The 15,860-nt window shown below is 56.7% G+C and overlaps 1 protein-coding gene across 2 annotated transcripts; it reads left to right on the top strand.

Annotated features, from left to right (window-relative positions):
* Positions 1-1,021: 1,021 nt before the first annotated feature.
* PGF (placental growth factor) lies at positions 1,022-14,842 on the top strand. 2 transcript variants are annotated; one of them, XM_069595185.1, is made up of 7 exons: positions 1,633-2,110; positions 3,334-3,376; positions 7,721-7,917; positions 9,057-9,133; positions 11,069-11,098; positions 11,203-11,265; positions 14,098-14,842. In XM_069595185.1, the coding sequence occupies exons 1-7, from the start codon at positions 2,045-2,047 to the stop codon at positions 14,123-14,125; spliced, it is 504 nt and encodes a 167-aa protein (XP_069451286.1). In that variant the 5' UTR covers positions 1,633-2,044; the 3' UTR covers positions 14,126-14,842. The 2 variants fall into 2 exon arrangements, with proteins under 2 accessions (XP_069451287.1, XP_069451286.1); XM_069595186.1 differs by lacking the exon at positions 11,203-11,265 and having other exon boundaries at positions 1,022-2,110.
* The last annotated feature ends 1,018 nt before the right edge of the window (positions 14,843-15,860 follow it).

Here is a 15,860-nt window from a genome sequence, read left to right as displayed (position 1 = left end):
CCTCCACCAAGACCCTGGGCCCAGGAACGAATCTGTCTGCTCCATGAGCCTCAGCATGTTGGAGCTCGTCACAGAGTTCTTGCAGCCCCCACCTAGCTGGCTGGTGACTGGCCTCTGGCTCCTGGAGCGCTGGGCTTGGGGCTAGCCAAGCAGGAGGCAGCCCCACATGGGTGGGCGGGCAGACAGCGGACGCAGAGGTCACTGGGGTGAGGGCTGGGCCTGCTCTGGCCTCTCTTTTCCTGGCTGGAATGTGAGCTGTAGGGCCCGCCTCTCAGGCCTCCCCGCTCTCCCGCAGCCGCCCACCAGCCCCAGGCCCAGGCCAACCCGTGACCCCAAGTCCTGCCAGGTTATTGCGTCCAGGAAGCTGTGCGCAGAGGGTGGTGGTGGCGGTGATGAACCCTTGAAGACACACACAGATATGCAGAGAGATGCACAGTCACACACAGAAACCGGCCCAGATATTCACAAAGACATGGGCAGGCATACGAATTCACAATCCCACTGAAAGGCACATTTAGACACACTTCCAAAGCCAGCAGAAAAATCACACACCACACACATAATCACACAGGCATACAGAGATACCAAGAGAACAGACCCTCACGCAAGTGACATTTACACAGACACTCAGACTACGCAGTGACTGAGAGCACACGGGGGACCTTCACAGCCACACCTAAATGCCCACACACGGGCACAGGCACAGACACACACACAGACCCCTGCTGCACTGGAACACCTCCTCCTTCTCCTGAGACCTGGAGGAAATGCTGCACTCGGCCTCTCTCCAATCCACATGTGGCCAGTTTGCTGGCAAGGCCTGGGAAAACTGCTTCCCACAAGAGGAAATAGTGCTGAAGTCCTGGCCGGTGCCTGCTGTCTGAGTGCCTGGCTAGGAGGATGGTGCTTGGACTGAAGAGACAGCCACATGGCTTGGCTTAGTTACACACACACACACACACACACACACACACACACACACTTTTCAAGAGTACATATGTGTGTCCAGCACATACAGGCAGGGGCGCTCTTGGAACCTCGGTTTCTCCATCTCTGTGCTGTGCTCTGTGCTTAGCCTCTCAGTCGTGTCAGACTCTTTGCTCTGTCCACGGAGCCTGGCCGACTGCAGTCCATGCGGCCGCAAAGAGTCGGACATGGCTTCCTCTATAGAATAGGGCTGATAATTCTTTCACCCTGGAGGATTATGGCGATGGTATAAGGTGGCACCATGAAGTGCCAGACCAAATCATTGCCTTCCTGGGGGGTCTGAAGCGGTATCTCTGCAGAGACCGCTAACATCAGGAGCTTTGGGCACAAGCGGCGGGCTAACCTGGCTGCCCCGCACCCGAGGTGGCCAGAGCCGAACTGTGGTCCCCTCTCCGCGGCCCGCACTGGGTGCTGCCTGAATCCGATGGTGCCCCGTGCTTGGCGGCTGCAGCAAGCTCCGAGCGTCGCCGGGGAGGATGCGGGCACGGGTCCGGCTGGCCGCCTTTCAAGTCCGCGTCGGGATCGCCCCTTCCACGCACTGCGGGCCGAGGGAGCTGGGGCTCAGATCTACGCCGCCCGGCCGCCCTCTGGCCCCGCTGGGCTCGGCCTCTCCCTGGGACTCGGGTCTGGAGCCTCTTCGGCGGTGGGCGGGGCGTCTGTGCGGCCCCGCCCTGTCCGCGGCCCCTGAAACACCGCCGCCAACAAGCTTTAAGTCCCAGAAGGGAGCTGCTGTCTGAGCGAGAAGCGGCATCACTGGCCGGCTGCGAGGGAGAGAGAGAGGACCCGGGATCGCGCTGGGGCTCCTGACCCGCCCTCCCAGGGACTCGCCTGCCCCACGCCGCCCGGCCCCGCCGGACTCTGCATCAGCCTTACCTGCGGGGGCCTCCAGAATCTCCAGGACTTTCAGAGGATGCTCAGGCCGCCCACGGGGACCTCGGGGCAACAGTGAGGGGGGCATCCAGCTCCCATCCAACTCCGGTCCTGCGCCAGGGGCTTCCCCTGGAGATGAGCATGGTGGTTTTCTCTTGGAGTCCCCTGGCTTGGTACGTCTGAGAAGATGCCTACCGTGAGACTGTTCACTTGCTTCCTGCAGCTCCTGACGGGGCTGGCGTTGCCTGCGCCGGTAAGACTCCCACCCCCAGCCTGGGAATGGGGAGGGGCGGGGCTCTGAAATCCCAGACCCACAGCGGGCAGTGGCACCCTCAAGGATGTCCACACGCTTCCCAGGAGCCAGGCCGGACCGGTCCTCTGGGAGGAGACCTCGGGCTGGACTGTCCCAGACTCCAGCCCCCGGGGTCTGTCTTGGCGGGGGCAGGGAAGCCACAGAGAAGGGAGGGAGGTTTCCTGTCTGGCCCCTGGAGCCCCCAGTGGCTTTGCTAAAAGCATCTCTCTGCTAATCCCAGGCGGGTCCCTGGCCTTGTGGTCAGGGTCGAGGCCCTGTGACCAGGCAGGCGCCCCCAGGACCTCTGACCTGGCCTGGTGGAAGGGAAGCCAGCCCAAGAGGCCATTGGTGGGGAGGCTGGGCCCTGCCCCCGCCAAAGGTCCAGGCCGAGCCCAGGGCTCCTGGGTGGGCTGGGGCGGCGGGGGTGAGACAAGAGTCCCACTGTGCCCTCTTTCCCCCGGTGGGCAGCCGGAGGTCCTGAGTGCAGGGCCTGGGGAAGTGAGCAGAGCCCTTTTCCCAGGAGCTGGGTGAATCTGGCTGCAAGCCAGCTGGGGCAGTGAGATCCTGACAAAGCCAATGAAGCTCCCTTCCCACCACAGTACCCCCACGGCCCTATCCCATTGCCCTGGGAGTCCCCGGCCCGGCTCAGAAGTAGGTGGGCTGGGCAAGTTCCACGAGGGGGCAGGAGAGCCGTACCACCCGCCACCCGCCCGCCTGCTGCAGGGCTGCTTAGAGGTGTAACTTTACCGGCGGCAGCAGCTCCTGGCGCCACCGGCTCCAGCGCCTCCGCTCCTACCAGCTGATGGCCTCCCCCTGGGCTCTGGCACCCAGCCAAGGCAAGCTGCACAGGACCTAGCCAGGCTGCCTGGAGGCTGGGTAGAAGGGAGACCCCCATAGTCTCACCAGATCTTTGGGACATAGCAGGCAAATGGGTCTCCAAAAACTTCTCTAGTCTCCCACTCTTTCCGAATGAGGAAACTGAGGCCAGAGAAAGTGGGACCCATCCAGGCTCCCTCGAGTTGTCAGTTGCACTGGAAAGAGCGAGCTGTGAGATGGGGCCGCATGTCTGAGCAGCAGGTGGGCAGGAGGGCGGAGGGGGCCTCTGTGCTCTTGCCAACACACAGGACCCCAGAGCACAGAGGCCCAAGGTCGTCCCCCTCACCTCTGCACCTTTCTGTCCACAGCAGTGGGCCTTGTCTCCTGGGAACATTTCATCGGCGGTGGAAGGTAAGCTGGCTGGGTGGGGAGGGCGTGGTGCAGGGCTCCCCAAGCCCTCACATCCCAGGGCTCAGCAGCGGATGGGAAAGGGTTGGCATGAAGAGTGGGTGCAGGCCGATCTTAAGTTGGAAGTGTCTGCAAGCTAGCTGAGGCCTTAGCTGACAGAGTTGGCAGGGCCTGAGAGATCCCCCTTCCATTGTGACCCAGAGGCCTAGAGAGATCTCTTCCTGGGCCAGGGTCACCGGTCACCCAGAGAATAGGGCAGGAGCGCATATACCCAGTGTCCAAACAGTTGGCTCAGAGCCCTTTCCCAGCATGATACAAGGGGGCAGATGGGGTCTTGGAAGGCTGTGCAGCGATGAGTGCCAAGGGCCAGACTGAGGGTCCAGAAACAGGCTGCAGTGGGTCAGCAATCAAGAGGACCAGGGAGGGGCAAGAGTTCCCAGCATCCAGGCTGGAGGAACTTCAAGGATCTGAGGAGACCTCTCCATTGATTACACACAGACAGAGTGAGTCGTGCCCTCCCCGGGCCCTCCACTCCCCACCCTAGGTTGCATCAAGGGAGAATCTTCAAAGGGCAAGACATTTGCCAAAGAGACATACGTGCAGAAGGCAGGAGGCCCATGCCAGGCCCCCCGCCTTGCTCCTCCCTCCCTGCCTCTCCGAGACGTGCAGGCAGGCCACACACCACTTCCCACGGAAGAAAGGGAGCGTGTAGGGACGTGCGCACGCACACGCGTGGTAGCCTCTGCGTGCTGGGAACACCCTCCCTCTACCGCCTGGTAGCCAGCCTCTCCTGGACTTGGTCATGCTCTGCCAGCTTAAGTCCCAGGCCCCTTGGGCACTGAGAAGGTGGGGGCAGTAGCAGCCACTGATCTCATTGATACCCTCTCCCTAGCCCTGCTGTCCCCTCTGGGATTGGCACAACATTAGGCTTTCTGGGATTTGGAGAAGGACCCATCACCTAGCTCCACCCCATGGCCCTTTTGATCCTTTTAGTATATTTTGGACAAAGAAGTCTGAGCCTCAGTTTCATCATCTGTAAAATGGGAGTGTTAGACCAAATGATATCTAAAGGTTCTTTTTCCCAGGTGGCAGGATTCTCTGACTCCATAGAGGTGTCCCAATAGTATATATATCCCAGGGACCTGGGTGAGGAGGCTTGGAAGTGTTAGCCCCTTAGGGCAGCTCCCCTGTCATCATCATCATTGATTAGGGAGCCTGTATTGTGACCAGGGAAAGAACTTTGGACCCCAGTTATCAAAACCCTGAAAACGACATACCCTCGTAATACCAGACAAGAGACAGCACGTTCTGTATTCTGCAGCCACAGATGTTGATTTTTTTTACTGTTACTATTCATGGTAATAGTATCGGCCACTTACTGTGACTCCATGCTAACCACAAGCTGTGAACTAGGAAAGCACTCATATTCTCTATGTTTTGTAGATGAAGGCTCTGGGGCTCCGAGAGGCCCTTGGGGTTGCCTAAAGGCTCAGACAGCCCTCAGGACATGTGGCAGAGCTGGAGTTTATGACACCAAGCCTCCCCGTGGCTCACAGCTGAGCAGGCATGAACAGGGTGTCTCTCGAGGCAGGCTGGCTGTGTGCTTTGCCGGTGACCACAGAGGGGATACCTGCTGGGTTCGGGCTGGTGGCCTGTGGCTCTGCCCAGTCCTGTCCCCCCACCCCAACCCCGTGGCCTCCCCAGGAGCTTGCTCTCAGGATGAAACACTTCCCATCCAGGGATCTCCTCTGTCCTGGGTGGTAGGCAGCTGGAGCCAGACTGGAAGCTTGCCCAGGAGCTGGCAAGGGAGCCCACTCATGGCCCTGGGGGTAGCCAGGCACCTGGCTGGGCCACAGGCAACACCCCCCACACACACCGTTCCTCTCTCGGACCCTGGCCTCTAAGCAGGTCGGGGGCCAAAGGAAGTGCTCTCAGGAGCAGGTGAGCAGAGCTCTTTGCTGAGGGGCTCAGCCCACATCTGGGAGCAGTCATCGCACTCTCTCAGCCGGCCCCTCGCCCAGCACCCTCTGTTTCTCCCACACCCCAAGACAGCAGCCCCAGGGATGAGCGGCCCTCTTCCTTGATGACCACCAGGTAAACCAGGCCCAGCCCACCGCCTTCACCGCCCTCTCCCAACGCCGTCTGGGCCGTGTGGCCCAGGATGTGCCAGGCTTCAGGGCCCTGGAGCCTGGGTCCTGTTGACACAGTCCATGTGGTGGGTGTGGGGGGAATAGGAAGTCTCTTCTGCTTTCTCAGCCCTGCTGGGCTCTGCTTAGCCTGGCAGTGGCCCCACAGCCTGGCTGGGCTAGAGTCTGCTTGTGGGATGGTAGGGGGCTTCGGGGCCCCTCCTCTGCTTCTATGCTCTTCCTGATGGCTGGTCCCGGGGCGGGACCCTGAATCTTCTATGGCACTTTGGCAGCTGGCTATTCTTCTGCTGTTATTTATGTTTTCCAAGGCAGACATTAAACGTTGAGAGTTATGTAGTGCTCATGAAGGTTTTAGACTAAACACGCACTCATGGAGGTACATTAGGGTGCTGCTCCTCTGACCTCTCCCTGCAAAGGCCAGTTTCCTGGGGCTTGGAGCTGCCTGGCTGACATGGCCTTGTTTCCTGCTTGGGTCCAGGGAGAGTGGCCCAGAGGCCTGGAGAGGCAGGATCAGGGAGGCCTCTGGTCCCCTTCTCATCCCCGGACCCAGCCCTAGCGCCCCTGCAACAGACAAGGCAGAATGGAGCCGCAGACGCCCAGATAAGCATGGTTTATTGCTCTGTGCTGCCCCAGCCAGCTCCACGTGGACACACCACCTCTTGGGTATTTTCCACCGGCTTGCAGTCTTTCCTGAGGGCCTCTGCTAGGGCTGAAGTTTATTTTTCCTCCGAGATTACCCTGAGACTCATGTCCTTGCAGGCTCAGTAGAATGGACTTCAGCCCTTTCTGCCTCCTAGGAAGGGCTGTGGAAGGAAGTGAGGGGCTGCTGGGAGCAGCCATTGCACCAGGGCAGAGGCTGCAGGGACCCCAGGTGGTCCAGCTCCCCTGTCCTCTCCTGCCAGAGGAGAACGACCATCCAGTGCAGGGCAGGGTGACCCAGGATTGGTGATGTGTCTCCACCCGCAGTCTCAAGGCTGGGCTGGGTCGTGTGCGCAGTGCACCCAGAAACACAGAGCGCCTGTCAGAGCTGCGGGAGCCCTTAGCAACCATCTCTTCCCAGCCTTCTTCTTTTTCCCCAGCTGGAGAAACTGATACACCCAGAAAGGTGCAGTGACCTCCCCAAGGTCACACAGCCAGAGCATGGCCGGGGCCAGGAGCCAGTCTCCTGGCTCTGGCTATTCACTTCCTGCGAGTCTGTGTTTGGGTCCAGGCCCCAGGCCCTCCTCGAAAGGAGCAGCATCTTTTGAGAGACTCCAGATCAGGCCCCCAAACATCCAGTCACAACCACCAGGACATCGTGGGGGTCGGGGATGTCCCTGATAATTTTTAGTGAACCATCATCTACTCAATCAGTAATTACCTAGCCTGTGTTTACTGGGTGTTTGGGTGCCTGTCTACAAGGAGCCTCAACTTGCTTGTAAAAATGATAAAAGCCACCAGTGACGGAGATAAAGCAAGCTCTTGGGGCTGAGTTATGCTCAAAAGAGGAACATCTGTTCATATCAGACAAGTTGGAGAAGGCTTCAGAGAGGAGGCAGGGAGGCAGGGCCAGAGGCGTGGGTGGTGGGCTTTACTTGGTTAGAAATGAGAAGGGGGCAAGGAGCATGGACCAAAAGAGGGAATCTGAGTGATGCGGCCCTGGGCCCATGCAAGGGTGGTCCAACCGAAAATGGAGAGCGGGGATGGGGCACATCGTTGGCTGCAGTCTGGGCCACCAGGCGGAGGAGCTGGCCCAGATATTAGAGGAAAGAAGGGCTAAGGGGAAGGTTCACCCTCCCTGCGGGACTCTGCAAGCCAGTCTTACGGAACTTGCAGAGCTAACTGTATTCTGCCAATTACCCAAGGCCAAGGGAGGACCAGGTCAGGCCCTGAGAAAGATCCAGAGGCCTGGGGAGACTACCAGAACACTCTCCTCCAAGCTCCAAGGCCCCCGAGGCCTGTGCCGGCACCTGAGCTGAAAACAGAGCCAAGAATCGCAAGCCCCTAAGAAGTTCTGTTCCCCTGGGATTTCCATCTAGCAGATGAGCCGGGGCGGGCAGCGGGGAGGCCCAACTGTCGTCCCAGAGAATTGACATCAGGAGTTCAGAGCAGGGGGAGAGCTCACGTAGGCTGGGGGCTTCCTGGAGGAGCGGTGTGGGCTGCACCTGGGAGGGCCTGCCATGCCTGGGGACCTGAGCCGGCTGTCTGTGCCTCCTTGCAGTGGTGCCCTTCGAGCAAGTGTGGAGCCGCAGCTACTGCCGGCCGGTGGAGAGGCTGGTGGACATCGTGTCTGAGTACCCCAGCGAGGTGGAGCACATGTTCAGCCCATCCTGCGTCTCCCTGATGCGCTGCACCGGCTGCTGCAGCGATGAGACAATGCACTGCATGCCCCTGGAGACAGCCAACGTCACCATGCAGGTAGGGTGACACCCCGGCTCGGGCCCCAGCCTGCCCCGCCATCCACAGCCACTCAGAGGGCCACGGAGCCTGCCCCCCTAGAGAGTGGGGCTGGGAGAGGGCAGGCCAGGGCCACAGGACCCGAACTGACACCCAGGTGTTCTTACCCACAGCACTCCTCCTTCTTGAGTCCCCACCCCGTCTTTGAGCCCCCCTCTCCTCCTCCCTTAGCAGCTTTCTCAGGCTCTGGCTTAGCCCTACCCCAGGACACAAAGTATCTGATTGAGGTTGGGAAAGAAATCTGTTCGGATTCAAGACATCCCTTTTTATACCAGGAGTGTTTGGTGCCCTGAGCTTTGCTTCCACACTCACACTCACAATGTTGGGGGTTTTTTCTGAGCACTTGAAACTTCAGAAATTTCCAAGCACTATGCTTCAGAAATGTTACCTCAACTTTCAATCCTTGGAGCCAAGTGATATTCCCATTTCACAGAGGGAAGCTGAGCTTCAGAGATGATATTTCACCTACTTAGCAAGTGGAAAAGCCAAGATTTGAACATAGGTCTTGCTGCCTTCAGAGCACGGGCCACCTTCCCACCCTGTGCTTTGCTGATGGCCCTGGGTAGAGGGGGGATAGGAGCCTCCTCGGGTCCACAGGCAGGTAGGAGGGCTGTTGCCCCACGCTCCAAGCAGAATGAGGGTGTGTAGTACAGAAGGAAGGAAGCACTAGTCGCTCAGTTGTGTCCGACTCTTTGCGATCCCATGGACAGGATCCTCTGTCCATGGGATTCTCCAGGCATCAATACTGGAGTGGGTTGCCAAGCCCTCATCCAAGGGATCTTCCCTACCCAGGAAATGAACCCAGGTCTCCCACATTGCAGGCAGATTCTTTACCATCTGAGCCACCAGGGAAGCCCAAGAATACTGGAGTGGGTAGTTTATCCCTTCTCCAGGGGATCATCCCTACCCAGGGATTGAACCCAGCTCTCCTGCGTTGCAGGCAGATTCTTTACCATCTGAGCAACCGGGGAAGCCCATGTAGGACAGAGGCTGGTGGGAAACAGGGAGTCCAGTCCTCCCCTAAGGGGTGGCTGAACGGAGTATTGGAAACCCGCAGGCCACCCCTGCAGCCCAGTCACCCAACCTTTGTCTCCTCACAGCTCATGAAGTACCACTCTCTGGACCAGCCCTTCTTTGTGGAGATGAGCTTCTCTCAGCACGTCCGCTGCGAGTGCAAGTGGGTCCTTGGGTGCGGCCGGGACAGCCCCCACGCACCTGGCGGCATCAGCCAGGGGTTGCCTATCCGTGCTGCAGTCTGTGCCTCCTCCCTAGCTGATGGAGGCCAGGGAAGTCGGGGACCAGTGGCAGCCCAGGGACCTGGTCCCAGGAGCTGGAGCATAGCTACTGAGAAGCCACAGGGACAGAGGGAGCCAGGGTCCCTCCCAAACTGGCCAGGCTTGGGCACGCTGTCTCCCTCCTTGAGCTGGGATGGGGATGCCAGGGCTCTGGAAGAGGCACTTGGACCCACGGGAGGGGGCAACGGGATTGAGGAGCTCAAAGACAGACAAACCCTGGTAGGAGGGAAGAGGCAGAGGGAAGAAGGCACGGGCTTTCTTTAAAGTCGAGTCTCCACCTGGCAGAGCCTCTCCCCAACACATCTTGCTGCTGGTGCCCAGGGCACTTTTAGCATTAGTTACCGGGAGCAGCAGGCCTGGCACTGGCGACTGGTTCCGGGGCACTCCTGATACCTCTGCGCCGTGGGATGGAGGCACGGGACCAGAGGTCCTGAGCCGTATCTTGGGGCAGGAAGAGGGGGAGAACCACCGTTTATGGTGCATCTGCTGTGTGCCTCACCCAACATAAGCACCCGACCTGAGTGTATTTTCTGATTTAATCAGCAAACATCTACTGAGCACTTACTGTATGCTAGGTATGGTCTCAGATATTTGGGATACAGTGGTGAGCAAGACAGACCAGGTTCTTTGTCTCCTAACCACCCATTTTACAGATGAGGAAACCAAGGCTTGCTAAGGTTGCATGATTTGCCACAGCTAGTGGGTTGACCCCAGCCTGTTGACCCCTAAACCTGCCCTTTCTCATGCTACCTCTCATGGCCATTACAACACTCTACAGAAGCCCCAGTACTGCCCTGGGCTTGGTCTTGCCTGGTGTCCAGGGCTCTGGCCACTGCTCTTGGACCTATACCACTGCTAGAAGCCCTCCCTCAATCTGCTTCCTCCCATCCTCCCTTGCCAGGGCTTGGCCATGTAGCAGCAGTTCAGTAGCAAATCCTCCTTGGCAGTGCTAGACAGCGACCTTTCACCTTCCCCATCACCTTTGCCCTCATAACCTGTATGTTGGGGCAGACAGATGAGAAGATTAAGGGTCCAAGAGTGTCTTTGACTGATCCCAGATGGCAAAGACAGGACCAGACAGTCCCAGGAGGTGCTGGTACCCTGCCCTGACTCCCAAGGGAGACAGCCAGCCCAGGGCAGCCTTCCCTGGCCCAAAGCTGACTGTCACCACGCTGTCCCACGCCCCCACCATGGTTCCCAGGGAAGACTGTCGCCGTCCAGAGGGCTGAGCAACAGGGCCACCTTTCTTCTCTCTTCTGGGCCAACAGCCACGGCCCTGGGAGACAGAGCCAGGACAAGTCTGGTGACTGTGGGGCTTTCAGTCACCTCCTGTCATCCCACTCCCTGAGTCCCTGAGATTGCTGCAACGCCACACGCCCCCAGGGTAGAGTGGTGGCAGTTGTGCCTTGACAGGTGGCCTTGCCCCTCATTTACTGTCAGCGAGGAGACTCCCAGAGGGCACCCTGGAAGAAAAGGGCACCCTGGCAGGTGCAAGGGAAGGAAATGAACAGAGAAAGGCGGCAGAGAGCAGACTCGGTCCCCAGATTTGGTTCCAAGAAGCAGAGGAGAGCAGACAGGTGTGGAGAGGACCTCCAAGAGGGCATTCGCACCTCTTGTAGTGGGGCCGCCAGGGCCTAGAGTGGGAGTGGAAGCCCCCAGGCCTCTGGGCATCTCTCCCTCACTAGCTCCATGCTACCCTCTAGTGGCTTCAGCACCAAATACAGGGCCAGCCCCAGTGATGGCCAGGGGAGTCTGGCCAGGGAGCCCCGACCCACGGCTGTCCTAATTCTCCTCTGTTCCTCTCTCTGTTTTTGCAGACCTCTGCGAGGGAGGATGAAGCCAAAAAGGTAAGCAGCCTGGCAGGGGTACCGGGCTGTTCTCAGGCCTGCCAACGCCTGCCCTAGCATGGGGGCCCCTGCTGCTCTGTCTTGACGCTTTTGGCTTATTGCAGGAGGAGATCCAGGGTCAGGGGCCCGAGGAAGAGAGAGGAGCAGAAACACAAAGACTGTCACCTGTGAGTGCACGGGGGTGCCCAGGGATGGCAAGGAGGCTGGGCCAGAGGGGAGCCCCACCCTGCCAGCACGGTCAGTGGTCGGGGAGGGACAAAGCCATCAGGCTGGGCCAGAACCTAGAGATTCCAGGCCCTAGGAAGCCTCTGATGAGCCAAGACAAGAACCAGGAAGCCGTCCTGGCTTCGTTCTAAGTCTCTGTGTGGCCTTGAGCAAGTCACATCACCTCTCTGAGCCTAGTTTTTCTGTGTGTAGAATGAGGGTCAGCAGGGTCAAACAGGCATTTGGTCGATCTACAAACATTTACCAAGCACTTACTGTGTGCCGGGTACTTTCATGGGCAGACCAATAATATTTCTGCCCTTACAGGGCTTACACTCTAGTGTTAGGAAGTCCAAAAATTTAGGGACTGAGGCTGGTGGGCTACAGTCCATAGAGTGGTAAAGAGTCAGACCCAACTGGAGCAGCTTAGCACACACACAGGCCAGCAGTCCAGTGGTTAAGACCCCACCTTCCAACGCACGGGTCTCTGGTCAGGAAACTAAGGTCCTACGTGCTGCAGGGTGTGGCCAAAAATTTTTTTTTTAAGTAAGATTTTTTTTTTTTTTTAAGTCCAAAAATTTAGCCAGGACTACCTCCTGGAGGCCCTAGGGAAGGTAGAGCCCCTTGCTGGCTCTCAGGCCAGTATTTCTTTCACTCTCCCAGGGAGCCTTGAGGCCTACTTGCTTTTCTTTCTTTGTCCATGTTACCTGTCCATTTGGCTTCACCTCTGGAGAAGGTGGCTGGGGTCCAGGCCTGAGTGTCGGAAGAGAAGAATTAGCAAAGGGCAACCCTGAATCTGTGAGAGTAAATAGTAAAAATAAAGGAGATCACATGCGCAGTAACTCAGAACCACGGTTCTCCTTCAAGACCAGTCTCCTCCCAGTGACAGAATTGTCTCCAGTCCTGTCTTTTTCACAGATCTTCTCATGTCATGGGACTGGAGCTGGCCAAGTTCTACCCTGTGAGCCTGTCCTTGCAGGAGCAGACACGTCCACCCCACTCTGTGAAGCTAGGGATTCTGGGGAGGTTGGTCCCTGCAGGCATGTAGCCCTTATTTCTCCCCTGGTTCCGAGCAGTGACTAGGGGAGGGGCTGGCAGTCCCCACAGGGCTCCCCAACCGGGCAGCCCCAGATGGAAAGCGTCCTGTCCTAGCTGCTGGGGTAGCAGCCTTCAAATGTTTCATTCAGGAATCTCTTGAAAGAACTTCCAAAGCCCACATGCCCCCTTGTTCATTTTTAAGTCAACATTAACCTTTTTTTCATCAACATTGCAGATAGTTGCAAAGAATGTAATATATTAATATTTTAATATAAAGTCATCATATCACTCTCCAGATGTATCCTGTGGAATAAGCCATCCAAATTTAATACCATCATTCACTTTTTAAAAATTGTTTAACAACATCAAAAAGTATATGAACACTCTCCTTTAATAGCTGCATATTTCCATTGCTTCCTTTTTCCTCGAACATGTCTTTCCATTTTACTTTCCCCACAGAATTTCAGCCTAATGTAATATTTTTTAAATAGTCAAACATCTTTTATGTACCACCTTGTCTAACTTATCTGCCACAACGATGGTATATGAGTTTGAATTATTTTAAATTTTCCTGTGAGCAGAAAACTCGAAAGTAAATTTTTTCTTGGAATGAATTATCACAGTAATTGTTAGTAGTACCCATTGGTTAAAACAGCACAAATACATTATATTTTTCTAGATGCTAAGCACAAAAGGACAGTCAATCTTACTGGGGTTGCATCTCAATGAGATGGTTGCAGCTACTTCTTTTCAATTAGTTGATGAACCCAGCCATGAACGTTATCTCCTGCCAGACTGAGACAGGATTCAGCAGTAATTCCATTCCTGTTCACTTTTTGCAGATGAAAAGATTGAAAAACCGTGTTCACATAAATAAGTAAATGGGGCTGGGTGTTACTCAATCACTTGAACTCCTTCCAAGTTATCAATATTTGCCGAAAACCTGAAAGTGATGTGCTATAAGAATTTACTTCTCTTGACATATTACCTGACGATTTAGCTAATCTCTTCAATTTTGTTGAAAGCAGATGTGGAAACCACCCAACTTGCAAAAGATTTGGTTACCCAATAGCTCACCATATTTCTTTTCTCAACCACCTACACCAATATCTATCAAATTATTCTTTTATTCAGTGTCCCCCTCAATCCTTTTTACCTTGGGACAAAGTACTGTAACAGGAACTTTCTTCCTTTCTGAGGGAGAAGGGCCTTTGGCAACGAGATGATGGGAAGCAGACCTCTGTCGCAGACAATTTTCGGGCAGAGTGCAGGTAGAGGCTGGGAGCAGATTCCTCTAAAACTACCAATACTCACATAGGACTTGGACAATCTTCATGTGCATCCAGGGGTTTCGGTATCCTTGTTTGAAGATTGCTGCCCCAAAGTAACCAAAGGCATTGGTGCATGGAGCCAGACTGTGTTCAAAGCCGGCTTTGTCACTAACTTGCTGTGTGACCTTGGGCAAGTTTCTTAACCTCTCTGAGCCTCTGTTTCCTCATCTGCCAAAGGATGATAGTAATTGCACCCTTCCTCGTGGAATATCATTAAGGGTAAATGAGAGAGTGCTTGGCACAGGGCTGGGCACCTGGGTAAGTGCTTGGTGAAGACCATTTCCTAGCTGCTTCTCAGCCTCGTGCAAGCAGAGATCCAGGAGCACTGCAGGCTCTCCATGCTCCCTGTCCAAACTTCCCCTCCAGGAAGTCCTCCCACCCCCCACCCTGGGCTGATACCCTCTTTCTGTGTTTGGTCTCTGGCAGGTGCGGTGATACTGTTTCCCGGAGGTAACCAGTTCCTCGGAGGAGAGAGACCCCCTACACCCAGCTCGTGTATTTATTACCGTCACATTCTCAGTTACCTCCCTGCTGGCACCTGCCCTCTATTTATTAGCCAATTGTATCCCTGCTGAATGACTCACTCCCTCCACGGGACAGGACCCTCAGGAATTCAGTGCCTTAAACAGAACGTGAGAGAAAGAAGACAGACCCATGTGGCTTCAGCTTGAGAAGGAGCAAGACTTGCAGCTTTGTGATGATGGGCAGGCCTGGCCCCAGAGGCCCCCGGGGGTCTCCAGGAGGCTGGAGAAGGGAGGACTGGAGACCCACCACTTGCCCTCCTAGAACCTTGGGCTCCGCGCAGACCAGCAACCCTTGCTGGAGCAGCTCCTGTGGAAGTGGGGGGTGGAGGCCACTGCTCTGGCCATGCTGGCCCTGCTGAGAGGGTGGGCAGGCAGCCACTCTGCACCCTGGACGTTGGACGTTCAGCTCTGGAGAACAGGGCTTGCCTGGGGGGCCTCTGCCACTCCTCGTCCCCTCAGTCTCGCCTCACCTCTTAACTGCTGCTTGTGCTGGAACATTGTTCTTTGTGGCCAAGGCATCATCATCCCACCCCTCTCAAGGACAAAGGCAAAAAGCGGGCCCCAGGCTGGACATGGAGCGAGCTGCCCTCGCATGGCTGTCTGACCGCCAAGCCAGATTCTCTTGAATAAAGTATTCTAGTCTGCAACTGCTTTCCAGGGGAGCGTTCCTGCTAGAGCAGCGGGTGACAGCAGGAAGTGGAAGGGGGACAGAGGAAAGAGGCCCGTGGGCTCCAAGGCTGCCTGGGGGTGTGGGGTGGGTGCAGTCCCTGGGGTGTCTTCTCCAGAAGCTTTAGGCAAAACCCTGAGGCCCACTCTTCCCATAATGAGGGGTTTCCCAGAATGGAGACTTGGCCCTAAACTTGGGGGCCCAGGCCTCAGCCACCCCTGAACACCCTCAAATTCAAGAGCACAGTCCTCTTCCCCTGATACCTGTCAGCTTCCCCAGGGCCACCCTACCCCTAGCCCAATGCCTGGCTCTCAGGTGCCACAGTTCCTGGCTCCAGGGACCTAAACCACGCCACCTCCAGCCCGCTCCGGCTACTGAATGCAGGGACTGGCAGATGCTGCCTGATTTCTTCCGCCCTGGGCCTCCCATCTTCCTCTGTCTCCTCCTGAATGCCTTGGCATGAAAGGAGGAAAAAATGCCCTTTTTCCCCCCTAATCCAAACCACTTATTATCTGACTCCCTTTAGCCTCCGACCCCCAAGGTGTGTCTGTTTTCCAGCTATGTTTAGGGACAGGGTGCTCCCTGTTCTCTCTGGTTGCAGACTGCTCAGATAAAGCCACAGGGCCTGGGCCGGAGCCCTCCTCAGGCTTTGGAGGGAAGCCAGGGATGGTCTGGGTTGGGTAGCGCTGCCGAGGCAGCTGCCCTTGGTGGACTGTCCACCACTGAGGCCTGGGCCGCCTTGGAGGACATCCCGGTCAGAGTGTGCTTCTGGCCGGCGATCACAGAGTGGGTGTGGGCCAGCCCCGCAGGACATGCTTCATGGGAGAAAGGTATTTTCTCTTCTGCCTCTTCCCTCATGGGCTACACCCGTTCCGAGGGATAGATAGCTAAGAAGAGCACCCTCCCCTTTAGTCAGTCTCTGATGGGCCCCCAGGGACACTACCCCAGCCCTCGTAGCATGTCCCAGGCTCTTGGCTTCACAAGTCACCCACGTGGAG

Source organism: Ovis canadensis, chromosome 7 (genome assembly GCF_042477335.2).
Source record: "Ovis canadensis isolate MfBH-ARS-UI-01 breed Bighorn chromosome 7, ARS-UI_OviCan_v2, whole genome shotgun sequence".
Classification (NCBI taxonomy): Eukaryota; Metazoa; Chordata; class Mammalia; order Artiodactyla; family Bovidae; genus Ovis; species Ovis canadensis.
The sequence above is the reverse complement of the archived record's forward strand: the minus strand, read 5'-3'. Positions and strand labels throughout refer to the sequence as shown.